Raw genomic sequence first — 12,841 nt, 5'->3', positions numbered from 1 at the left:
AAACCTTTGGAACTCCAATCATTAGTCTCACCTCTTTTACCAACCCTTGCGCCTCACTGACTAAACACTTCCTCCCCTGAAATCCTACACTACTACTCAGTCTCTAAGCACTGGTATCCCTCTGTCATACACAGGTTCATCACGGAGCCTCAGGAAGATCCAAATGACTCTTCTGTATCACGTGTGGCCCAGCAACTAGAATGCTGACCAGTGCTTCGGTTCTGAAAATGTCTGCTCACAAAATGGCTGATCATACAATTCACCTTCACTGACCTTAATTTAATAATCAGGAGACTAGAAAGACAAGAGTAAGACAGTTTGGTACAACAAGTTGGGCAGGTTTTGATGGTGGTTTGTCAAGCTTGTCTTAAATGATTAAGCCATAAACCACTGAGTACGCGGCAGACAGTTATGCTGCACAACCTGTTAGCACTAGGGAGGAAAACACATCAACGTCAAGTCACCAGAGGAAAAATTACTGCCTCCAGATGCCTTTGAATGCTAGCAACAAGATTACATTCAAGCACACACGGACACCAGCAGCAGAAGTCTCTCCCTGATGTCTAACAACAAAGTACTTCCAGCCTATGCAGGTGGTCACATTGCATGCAAACTGTCTCAACCCATGAACTAAGGCACAGAAATCTTAAACAGGAGCTTGCAAGGCTCCTTGAGGAAATGGCCGTTTCCACATCTGGGGCAGGAACCTGTACAAAATGAGCAAGGAACATCTCGTGCCAGAAAGCATGAAGCAGTCAAAGACTAACAGGGTCTTGCCAAAAGGACACGAGTACCAACTTGAAGGAGCTTCCCAATGACCCAATGATGACACAATGTGGATATAAAAATCTGGACATAATGACTGCAATGGATTGAAATACATCAAATATATGGAAACTCCCCCTACCCCCAGACTTGAGTTCATAATGACTAGTTCACCAATTTAAAAGAACAGAGGACAAAGAAACACACTGAATGAAACCACAGGGATGCAAAATCCCAAATATGTCATTTTTCTATAGAACAAATGACCCAGTTGCTTTAACAGGTAAATGGTATTAAAAAAAAAAAAAAAAAAAAAAAAAGGAAAGAAAGGAGAAGACATTTAAGAGTCATACGAACCAAATTCAGTTTGTGGACCTTGCTTGGAACTGGATTTAAACAAACTAACTGAAAAATGGCACTTTGTAGGTGAAAATCCAGGACATCTGAACACTGAATATATGATAACATTGGGTTTGTACGTGGTATCACAACTATGGTAAAAAACAAATCCTCGGACGTTTATGTCTAAAATCCTAGGGATGCATACTGAAGCACTGTTGTGTGTAAGGAGGGAGAGGAGGAGGCAAGGGCTACAAGTAAGAGTGACAGGAGGTTAGTGACAGCAGAGCTGGGGAAGAGGTAGGAAAAGGCTGGTTATTTTCTTCCCTCCAGCTTTCTGCACATTTTCTGCTCTAAAGGCTAAAAAGGGGAGACCAATACCAGCTGCATTTTCTAGGCTTCTCCGGCCCGCTCACGTGAGAGCTTTCAATTCTTTAAATTGTACCTTAAAATTCTCACTTTACATGATGTTTAACAATATTTATATCATACCTCTGGCTACTTTTAAGTGAAAATATAGGCAAACTAATTTACAGATTTTAATAACCACTGCTTTCTATGGAAAAGGAAATACTTGGTTTAAAAATACACAAAGGTTGGGGCGCCTGGGTGGCTCAGTGGGTTAAGCTGCTGCCTTCCGCTCAGGTCATGATCTCAGGGTTCTGGGATCGAGTCCCACATCGGGCTCTCTGCTCAGCAGGGAGCCTGCTTCCCTCTCTCTCTGTCTTTGCCTGCCTCTCTGCCTACTTGTGGTCTCTCTCTCTGTCAAATAAATAAATCTTAAAAAAAAAAAAATACACAAAGGCATCTGGAAGGTGCTCTAAGAACACCAAATTTTCAAACTACTCACTACATGTTTACATGGGCAACTCTGGATTGGTAACAACAAAAAATTAGATGCCAAAAGTTTTGTATGACAACATCTGAAGAAGCAACATAGATATTTAGAAATAGAAAGAAGGAAATAGAATGCTGGCATCAAACACATGCACTGACTCACACTCTGTCTAAACAAGTCTGAACTTGGGGGAAGTGTTAAACCGCAGAGATATGAATCAGAGGGAGGCAAGCTATAAAGCGAGGGGTAGGAGAGCAAGCTGATTCACGCCAACAGGGATGCCAGTAAAACGCTTGTCCGCCAATTTAATTGAACAGCACCAATGCTGGGACAAACAGATGCACAACAGACCCAGAGCTGACAAACAACTCTTCTGCGAAATGACAGGGGGTGACCTTGCCAATCAGAGAGGCTCACTCCTGAGGGAGAAGAAGATTTGTTTTCTTTTGTTTTGAAGTTTTCAGGCTTTTTTGTTTTTTGTTTGTTTGCTGATACTAACACACTACCATAAATGCCTGCTTATCAGCCCAGTCATTCATTCCAGGAAGATGCAAGGTGAGTTACCAACTAAGTGGGTTAGTGAATGGACACACGTAGGTAAAAAGCAAAGGGCAGACTTCATAAACATGTCCTTTGTTGACACAACACAGATAAGCTATACAGTACCTGAGCTCTACTTCCTAGGCAGCTTCTGCTGCCTCATAGTGTGCAAGTCTGCCCAAAGAAGACGTCTTTAAACACATCATTTAACTGATAGTTCAGAAAACCTTTTAAAATCTAAGGACTAGAGGTAAGACCACAGAAGACTTATTTCCTTCAGTTGTATAGGATTTGAGAATTTAAGGGCTCATGATTCACCTACCTTTCGACTCCCATATGGGAGTTTCGCTCATTGGCTGAATTTTAAGGAGGGAAATGTGTTTAAGCTGTATGGAAAAATGAGCTGACTGAACTACAACAAAATACCTTCCCACATTTACCATCTTGTCTTTGACCAAGACCATCTTTCCTTTTTATTTTTCAACTGAGAATATAAATTTTGTAACATTGTACATACCCTTTCAATAACATGAACAAAATATTCTGTTGAGTGCAGATGTATTCAACAGTAGGAGTTCTTGTACCAATTTGTCTTCTGAGAATATTGTTGAAAATTTGAGCCACGTCTTTTTTGCCCTATTAGGAATACAATCATTAAAATGTTTACCCGACTAACCGCCAAAAAGTCCATCCACCCTCCCAAGTAAACTCAAATTAATGCACTGCATATTTGTAAGTATGACTGAATAGCTGACTTTAAAATGTTCAGAGATATTAAATTTTCATATTTATTTATAATTCCAAATTCTACGTTTTAGTAGTACACTGTTTTTAACATGAGCAATTTATATTCACAAAGTGAAATCCTACTGCATATAATTTCAACCATTTCTAGCCCTTCGGATCATGTGGACTCAGATATGAAAAATAAAACCCTGCTATATGCTTACAGTGTTCAGGTATCTGATTCCCACCCATATGGAACAAGCAGCCTCAAATAAAATGCTCGTGTTGTAAACAATACATATAATTTCCTTTTATAGTGATAGAAGGAAGAGAAGCTGCCTTCTGCTAGTATAATAAAACTGAAAGAATCCTGTAAACAGCTGAGCTTCCATGGCAAGTAGACATATCCCCCTATTAAGCTAGGCCTACTTCAGAGAGATTTTATATGGATTAATAATGAAGGCTCTAAGTACCACAAGATGCAGCAGTTCAGAGATCAGAACTATACAACCGTCCTGTATCAAACAAAATAGAAGGACTTTACTGCTATACAGTGAATCTTATAATCAGAGAACTACACAAGAAATTAACACATGGAAAACAAACCCCTGAGATTTTTCAGAATGGCCACCTGGTACGAGGCTGACAAGACTGCAGGAGAGTAAGTGAAACGAGAGCTTTCCAGCGCCAGAGATCATCCTGGGCCCTGCGCTAGGTCAGGAGTAGCAATGGCAATCTCTAAGAATACACCTCAAGGGCACACACTGCTCTTAAATTTAAGTCTCAAATGAATATTAAATTCAGTGTCCAGGTCAGGGAATGAGATGGGTGGACAAAGCAGAACACTGCATTCCCAACTTTGCAGAGGAAATAGAAATTGCTTTTGGTGGAATTTGATACACTATTAAAAATACATGATATCATCTATATACATGGGATGTAACTTTATCATCTGTTCTAAGAAGTAAATTTTTATTGTCCTTTAGTATTAAAATTATATTCAAGTAACCTATGAACCACACGCTCCCATTGCTCTCCCAAGTTGGATCTGATTACCCGTCTGCAATCCTCTCCCCTGGTTTTTCAAGCACCTGGACAGACATCGAACTGATCACTCAGGATGATAAACCCTGGGCTTAAAACAAAGCACACCCATGACAAAGACTCAGAGGAACCTGCTCATACCCATGCTAGAGCCCTTCATTACCATATAGACTTCTCAGACTACCTTTCAGACTGGAATCAAGGACCATTACTGTCACTGCTAAATTCACTGAACATCTAACGTGGCACGATTCAGCTGTATAAGCTCGGGCAGTGGTATCAAATGCCTCCCAGGGCCAGGCAGGAGCCAGAGCTGGGTGAAGCAGGCCCTGAGACAGAAAAGCAAGCTGCTGTGTGCAGCACACCCTGGTGTGCCACGGGGTGGGAGCTGCTCCGTTCCAGCTGAGAGGCCAGGTAGGCCTTGCAGGCTCCACGCTGCCAGAGTCAAAATTTTCAAGAGAAGCCAGAAATTCTAGTCTTCTTTAGATTGTTGACTCCTTGAGAACCCAACGCCAGTGAATTACGTAAAGCAGCAGCTCTTTATTAAATATAATGTAAACAAAAGGACACAATGAATACCTAAGAAACTTCACACAGTGTGGGGAGAGAGGAGGCGTCCCTGCACCCCTGCCTGGCTCCGCTCACGGGGCAGGCAGCTGGCGCCTGCTCACACGGCAGGAACTCTGCAGCAAAGAGCCTGATGGAATCTTGGGATCTTTCAAAGGAGAGAACACAAGGAAAAGGACCACGAGGAAGGCAGCGCGTTTGCAAGGGAAGAAAGCGGCTTCTCACCTCAAAGTCAATGAGCTGCAGGTCGGCCACCAGCGTGCCCAGGAGCCCGCTGTTATACAGCTCCTGTGCCAGCTGCGCCACGGCCTCTGTCTGCGGCTCCTTCTCGTTCGTGCCGTATAGGATCTCCTTCATGGCGACCAGATTTTTGGAAACTTCTTCGGTGGCCTGATGTGGGGGAGAGGAGAAAAACAACTCCTTTAAAAAACCATGTATGGCATCCGTCCATTTGTTACATACCTTCTCTCCATATGATATCCCCAAAACTCCGTGAGAGACACTCGGGCAGGCCCAGCCCATGCTGGCCCTCGGGAGCTGAGCACACGCATGTGTGCACACATGTGAGGACACACACGTGGCGGAGGAAGACCAGCAGAGTGACAACAGGCACGCTGGAATGCCGAAAACTGTGTTAGGATGGCAGGAGCAGAACAGAGAGAGAAGGTTCAGTTCTGCCTCCCGTGGGAGGGAAAGGACGTGGTAGAGGCCGCCGGGCTGACCCTGAGAACGGAGAGCCACTGATGAGCGAGAATGAGGGAAGAGGAGACTGAGGGAAAGGACTGGCATGCGGTGGGGATGAGTGAGGGGAGAAGCACAGAGTCTGTCTGAGGAAAGTGTGGCAGGAACAAGGGAATGATAGCAGAAGGCAGCTTTGGATGCCGAACTAAAATGTTAGCAATAAATAATCACCAAAGAGCCTCCACTTCCGGCTAAGAGAGGAACAAGAGCCTGCTCTACCTTCCCCCATGAAAAAGATGAAAAAATAGGGGAATTTATTAAATGAAACACTACATTTAAAACACTGAACTTCAGACAGCATAGGACAGTGACCCTCACGAGAAGGGGAACAAATGAAAAACTCACAATTGCCCCAGCTTGCCGCCTGGAAAGTTTCCAGGCCACTGCACAGGGAGGGGGAAGGCAGGCCCAACAGCCGGTCTCCAGGCCCTGCGGAGACAGCTGGGAATCCGCAAGGCAGAATACCAGAGCGGAGAGAAGTGTGCAAAGACACACCCCAAATCAGGGAGCAGCATGCCCATCTCTGATCTTCTCCAGAAAACCTCCTCTCAGCCTCCGAAACTATTCCTTTAAGAAAGGTAGGGCTAATGTTCCAGTCCCACCTAGGATGGAAAGATGTAGAAGACACTAGACAACAACTTCCCTATAAATGTCACAAACATTAATATAGCCTGAGGCTACCATTAAGAATATTTGCAATTAAATCATATAATTCATTTGAAGCCAGGTCTTTGAGTGACCCTGCAATGAAGGCTTCAACTCCTCCCACTATTTAATTTAACCTCATTAACAGCCCCTTGTTCAACACTGTGGAGGTTATTTCTGGATTCTGAAGGACATCCAACATACCAGCTATCACTCTCATATCTGCATTACCTGCAAATTTGATAAGTATACCACCCACGGCCTCAATCATTAACCATAACACTGAAAAGGAGATAACTCTGAATGGAACCTACCATTATGCCTTTGAATCATCATGCTCTTTTCATGAATGATCTACTAATAATCTTTGGGCATGGTCACTCAGCCACTTACACATAAACCTATTTCCAAATCATATTCAAAAGGCCTTTTTTTTTTAAGAGATTTTATTTATTTGACAGAGAGACAGTGAGAGAGGAAACACAAGCAAGGGGAGAGGGAGAAGCAGGCTTCCCGCTGAGCAGGGAGCCCGATGTGGGGCTCGACCCCAGAACCCTGGGATCATGACCTGAGTTGAAGGCAGATGCCCAACAACTGAGCCACCCAGGCGCCCCTCAAAAGGCTTTTTGTTAAACACCTGGATAAAATAACACTTGACCCTTGAACAGCAAGGGTCTGAACTGTGCTAGTCCACTTATACACCCATTTTTTTTTTACAGAACAGGACTAGAAGTGTATTTGCTCTTCCTTATAATTTTCTTTCTTTTTAAGATTTTAATTTATTTATTTGACAGAGAGATCACAAGTAGGCAGAGAGGCAGGCAGAAAGAGAGGGGGCCTGCTGAGCAGAGAACCTGATGCGAGGCTCCACCCCAGGACCCTGAGATCATGACCGGAGTTGAAGGCAGAGGCTTAATGCACTGAGCCACCCAGGTGCCCCTGCTCTTCCTTATGATTTTCTTAGTAACATTTTCTTTCCTCTCTCTGACTTTATGGTAAGAATACAGTATACAATACATGTAACATACAAAATGTGGTGACTGCTGTTATCGGCAGTGCTTACAGTCAGCAGCAGGCTACCAGTAGTTAAGTTCTGGGGCAGCTGAAAGTTTTATGTGGATTTCTGACTGTGTGGGGAGTCTGTGCCCCCTACCCCCGTGTTGTTCGAGGGTCAGCTATATACTATTTCTTCCACATTTCTTGAATATAAGACAATGAAATTAAGTTAATTTGCTATGACCTTTTCCCTAAGCCTATGCTGATTTCTGATGACTAGGATTTTCTTTTCGAAATGTTTAAAATGATCCTAGCCATCCCATGCAGAACTTCTTCAGTATCAGTGGTCTGCAGAATCTTTACCTTCTCCTGTCAGCTGTTACTGCCCGATTCTGTGAATGCCTTAGGTTTCTGATAGCAGCTCATCATCCCACATACCAGGTTTAAGTACCCCAAAATGTGCTTTTGGGGGACAAGTATATAAAATCATTTATCAACAGAAAAATGTTTTCTTACAAACTAATTACATGTGTTATTTCTGTAATTTCATTTTATTAATCTTTATTCTTAAGCTATTTTCTCTGGCAGGGAAGAACCTGGCATTCAGTGCATTTCCTGAGTGTGTTATCTGCTGATTTAACACCAGTGACCCTAAGCAGTAGGCCCAGCTCCCTGTGCATCTCTGGCTAGATACTTTTGAGATACAAAAGTATCTGGCTAGATACTTTTGAGGCTCTTGGCAACCTTTCACATGCTTCAGCTTACATGTGCTCTTCTTTGAAATCATGATATGATTTTAGATTTGAATTCAGACCACACTCTATGCTCTGACAGTAAAAGACGAATAAGAAGGGAGGGGGGTGATAGCTAAAGGGTAGGAGGTTTCTTTTTGAAGTGATGATATGTTCTAAAATTGACTGTGGTTATGGCTGCACATTATCTGTGAATAAACTAAAAACCACTGAAATGTACACTTTAAATGGGTGAATGGTATGTGTGAGTTATCTCAATAAAGCTATTTAAAAAAGGGGAGAAGCCAGGAAATAGAAAGCAACTTATGGTATTTCTTAGATGAAGGGCAACCTGGACCCATGTGTAAAGCCCTCTTCTTCCCACTGAGAAGATGGTACTGTCACCTGTATTATGGACTGGGGAGGGGTGGGACATCAATGGCATTCCCCTATCTGCTAACCACTGTACTGGCCTGCTTATGCAGATCCTTGTGATACGGAGAATGGATTATAGGGAATTCAAGGAAATCAGTTAGTGGGCTACTTATGGAAACCCTCTGGCTTTCTGAGGAACTCACTTGTCTGTTTTCTCACCCTCCTCATACAGCCAACTCCTTCTCCCTTCATTTTTTCTCCCCAGTCAGTTTCAAATATGATCAAGACTCCCATTAACAAATCAAATAAGCTCTCCCTTGGCCAACCCCAGAGCCCTTTCCCACTACTGCTCACCCTAAGCAAACGTCTAAAAAGCGTCCACCTGTGTGTGCTATAGTCCACATCTTCTCCTGGTCCCTCCCAGCCCAGTCCCATGGGGCTTCTCCACCTAGCGCTTTACAGCTTTTAGCCACTCACCAAAGACCTGCCTGCCAGGAAATAGAATTCTCTGTCTTTAGTACATGTTAGCTCTTGGCAGCAGCTGAAGGTGTTGATTACACCCTTCTTTTAAAACTGCTCCTCCCTGTCCTCTGTGACTCACCACCACCCTAATTTTTCCTGCCTGTCTCCCTGGTTGCTCCTTTTGCCTCCTTCTTGACTCATTCCTCTTGATGAGGCCATTTAAATATTGGGAATCCCTCAAGGCAGGGTACAAGGTCTATTCTTCTCATTCTATCATCTCTCCCAAAGTGATGTCATCCACATCCACAGCTTTAATTAACACCTCAATGCAGATACCTCACAGATTCCTATCTCTAATCCCCTGCTCTTACTAATACATTCAAGAGCCCACTTGAAATGTCTCCACTTGAATGTCTCAAGGCACCTCAAGCCTAACACAATTGAAAACAGAGTCTGCCTGTAAGGACAGGGTAGAATACTTTCCCTTTTCACTTGCTCTACTTCAGCCTTGTATATTTCACAGTTTACACCTTCCTTTACATCCATGATTAGTTGCCATCTGCAGAGGATAATCGACAGCATGATACAAAAAATTAAAACTCATCAACCTTATTATTAGCAGTCCTGAGAGAGAGTAAGTTCATATTTCAATTGATGACTTAATTTTAGGCATACTTCAACTATTTGTGTGATTTCCGTTCCCCATTACATGGGTAATTACAAGTTGATTAAATAAAACCTTAAAAAAAAAAAAAAAAAGGAAAAAAGAAACATGTCCAAATTTTCCTGAAAGATGATCAGAAAACTTTGGGCACCTGGGTGGCTCAGTGGGTTAAGTGTCTGCCTTTGGCTCAGGTCATGATCCTAAGGTCCTGGGATCGAGTCCCACATCGAGTCCTACATCAGGCTCCCTGCTTGGTGGGGAGTCTGCCTTTCTCCCTCTACCCCTCCTCCCTCCTTGTGATCTCTTTCTTGCTCTCTCTCTCAAATAAATAAAATCTTAAAAAAAAAAAAAAAAGATGATCAGAAAACCTTAAGAAGGATTTCACCAGAAAAGGTGATGTGGCAAGTGTTTACTGAATGAAGATAGCACACAGAACAAATAAACTTGTCTGTTCCTGTGTAGGCTTGGCTTGGTACCCTTTATCGACGTTCACATCAGGGAGCCTGCCTAGTCCCCCATCTCTGGCCTGCTGGCATTAAGTCAACATGTTCTCTGCCTCTCTGACCACATCCTTCTTATTGCACCTCCCTGTCTGTCCCTTCACACCTACCGAGTAAGCGAGTCACACTTACCACTTCTCGAAGCACTATACCTTTTTTCAAGCTGCTGAGACCATTGTGTCACCTAATCCACCAGGCTCCTCAACGACCATGTTAACCTGTCCTGCCAAGACTGCATGTTTCCGTGCTGTGCGTGCCCCACAGCAACGGGTCTCTTGTTCCCCTAAACAATGCTGGATGTTCTTCACCGAAATTTTCTCTACTTCTCTACCTCAGCTCCCAGGTTTCTTGGCACTGTAGAGAAAGTGCTGGAAACCTGTGTACACTTAGCTGGCTAAAATTCATGCTGTTCGATGGCCTTCAATCCAGTCAGAAACATTTCTTCCATCTGGATTATTTTCAACCAGTAACTCCTAATAACAGATGCTTCAAAACTGTTCCACTTTCCTCTAGAGACTTCAGTGTCTCTCTCACTCTCTGCTCCATATCTGAACAACTAGCTTCACTCCTTCCATGTTGACTTCATGAACTTCCGGGCACCTGCGTGGCTCAGTGGGTTAAAGCCTCTGCGTTCGGCCTAGTCATGATCCCGGGGTCCTGGGATCAAGCCCTGCATCGGGTTCTCTGCTCAGAGGGGAGCCTGTTTCCTCCCTCCTCTTCCTGCCTTTCTGCCTACTTGTGATCTTCTCTGTCTGTCAAATAAATAAATAAAAATCTTAAAAAAAAGAAAATGAACTTCTTCATCTTGATGTACGTCTGCCATCCTCCATCCTGACCCTGGACACACACCAGAATCACTTGGGGGTCTTTTAAAAAAGATGCTCAAAGGGGCGCTTGTGTGGCTCAATTGGTTAAGCGTCTGCCTTTGGCTCCGGTCATGATCCTGGGGTCCTGGGACCGAGACCCGTATCGGGCTTCTTGCTTGGCAGGGAGCCTGCTTCTCCCTCTCTCTCTGTCAAATAAATAAATGAAATCTTAAAAAAATTTAAAAAGATGCCCAATCCCCTCAAGAGACTTGTTAATGACAAAAGGAAAAATAGTTCTTCCACATCAGACACCATCATAACTGTGTGACAGAGTAAGTGAATGGTAATGGGACCATTGACCTCACATGCCTCCTGGCACTGCCGAGGGTACAGCATTACTTCTATGGTTTTGTTGCCAAAAAGGCATCACCTACACTGAATCATGAGGAAACATCAGCCAAACCCAAACTAAGGAACAGTCTACAAAATAACTGGCCAGTACTTTTCAAAAGTGTCACAGTCATAGGAGTCGATGGAAGACTGGGACACTTCCAGATTAAAGGAGAGTAAGGAGATGTGACAATTAAATGCGATGTATCATCCAGAACTGGATCCTGGGCCAGGAAAAGGACATGAATAGGACAAATGATAAAATCTGAAAAAGACCTATGGATTAGTTAATATTATCATATAAATGTCAGTTTCCTGATTCTGATCATTAGACTGGTTATGAAAAATGTTAACATTTGAGGAAGCTGACAGAAAGGTACTCTTTTTGTAATCATTTTGTAAGTCTAAAAAGTTCATCTACTTTCTTATTTTGCTTCTTCTTCACAAGTGAGAGGCATCCCTCCTGAGTTCCAAGGCTGATGATGGTTCTATATATGTGCTAGAGAAAAGGGCCCCTTGCCTCCAGTCCCCCATATGCAATTTTGCCAGTTGTGTGGGCCTCGGGGAACGTGCAGATTCCACACCTTAAGATCTCAACTTCCAAATAAAGGCTCTCCCAGTTCTCCACCGCCCCATCCTCTCTCCTCACTCTATCACCTTCACATTTTTATCTCTCCTCAAGCAACCCTGAGTGCTCACACTACTCCTGTCCACCCTCAGAGCCCCCATACCCACAAAGCCTTCCCTCACTTCCCCCGCTCTCCTCCTCTGATGCCACAGCAGTTGCTCCCCTGTTTCAGCCCCCTGCCTTGTAGGGTCAGATCTTCTCATCTCTACCTCTCACTTCCCTAACTTATTACAGGGCTTTGGAAAAGGCTTGCTTACACTTTTTTGTTCCGTCCCCACTCCACTGGCTACGATGGTGACTTATACACGATGTGATCATGATTTTGCTAATTGACTCAATTGTCTAAGACATTTTGTCAGCTGAACACAGTGTTCTGGGACACAGACACTACCCTTGGGTGACCAGTGAGCATCATAATAAGTTTCATGGGGGCGCCTGGGTGGCTCAGTGGGTTAAAGTCTCTGCCTTCGGCTCAGGTCATGATCCCAGGATCCTGGGATCTGGGCCCCGCATCGGGCTCTCCGCTCAGCAGGGAGCCTGCTTCCTCCTCTCTGCCTGCCTCTCTGCCTACTTGAGATCTCTGTCTGTCAAATAAATAAATAAAATCTTTAAAAAAAAAAAAAAGTTTCATGGACACAGACTACTAAGAGCAGCCAAGTTTTACAAATACATGGTCATGAAGAGAAGCATGTGAAAGCATTAGCCCCTCATGATCAGCCACTCACTTGACGGGAAGATGACGTGGATCACACCTCACTAAGCCTGCTGCTGTGGATCACGCTGCTGCCCCATGGAGGTAAGAAGCACGAAACTCGAAGTTCTTAATTGTTTTCTTGAGGCTTTCTGAACCACACACGTGGAAATCTGAGGATACTCAGTGGAGCAGAGTCACAGAGAAAACAATCTGGGGCTTGACAGAACTTCTCAGGGAAAGGCTCTGAGTTGAGAAGTGTTATTGCTAACTGCTGGGGGCCAGGCACGTTAATCCTCTGTCAGAAACCCTCACTGACTTCCACATACAACTGACAGTAACACACTTCCTTTTTAATTAATATCCCAAGGGATATTTTTTAAATTAAATGAT

At 43.7% G+C, this 12,841-nt stretch overlaps 1 protein-coding gene across 1 annotated transcript in view; it reads right to left on the bottom strand.

Annotated features, from left to right (window-relative positions):
• Positions 1-12,841, bottom strand: part of CAB39 (calcium binding protein 39) — an 86,580-nt gene that overhangs the window by 18,363 nt on the left and 55,376 nt on the right. The window contains exons 3-4 of the mRNA XM_046018880.1: positions 5,045-5,209; positions 3,000-3,118 (exon numbers count right to left, since the gene is read on the bottom strand). Of these exons, the coding sequence (XP_045874836.1) occupies positions 3,000-3,118; positions 5,045-5,209 (284 nt within the window). The remainder of the gene's footprint in view (positions 1-2,999; positions 3,119-5,044; positions 5,210-12,841) is intronic.

The sequence above is a fragment of the Meles meles genome, chromosome 9 (assembly GCF_922984935.1).
Source record: "Meles meles chromosome 9, mMelMel3.1 paternal haplotype, whole genome shotgun sequence".
Lineage (NCBI taxonomy): Eukaryota > Metazoa > Chordata > Mammalia > Carnivora > Mustelidae > Meles > Meles meles.
Note: the sequence above shows the minus strand (reverse complement) of the source record. Positions and strands in the feature narration are given on the sequence as shown.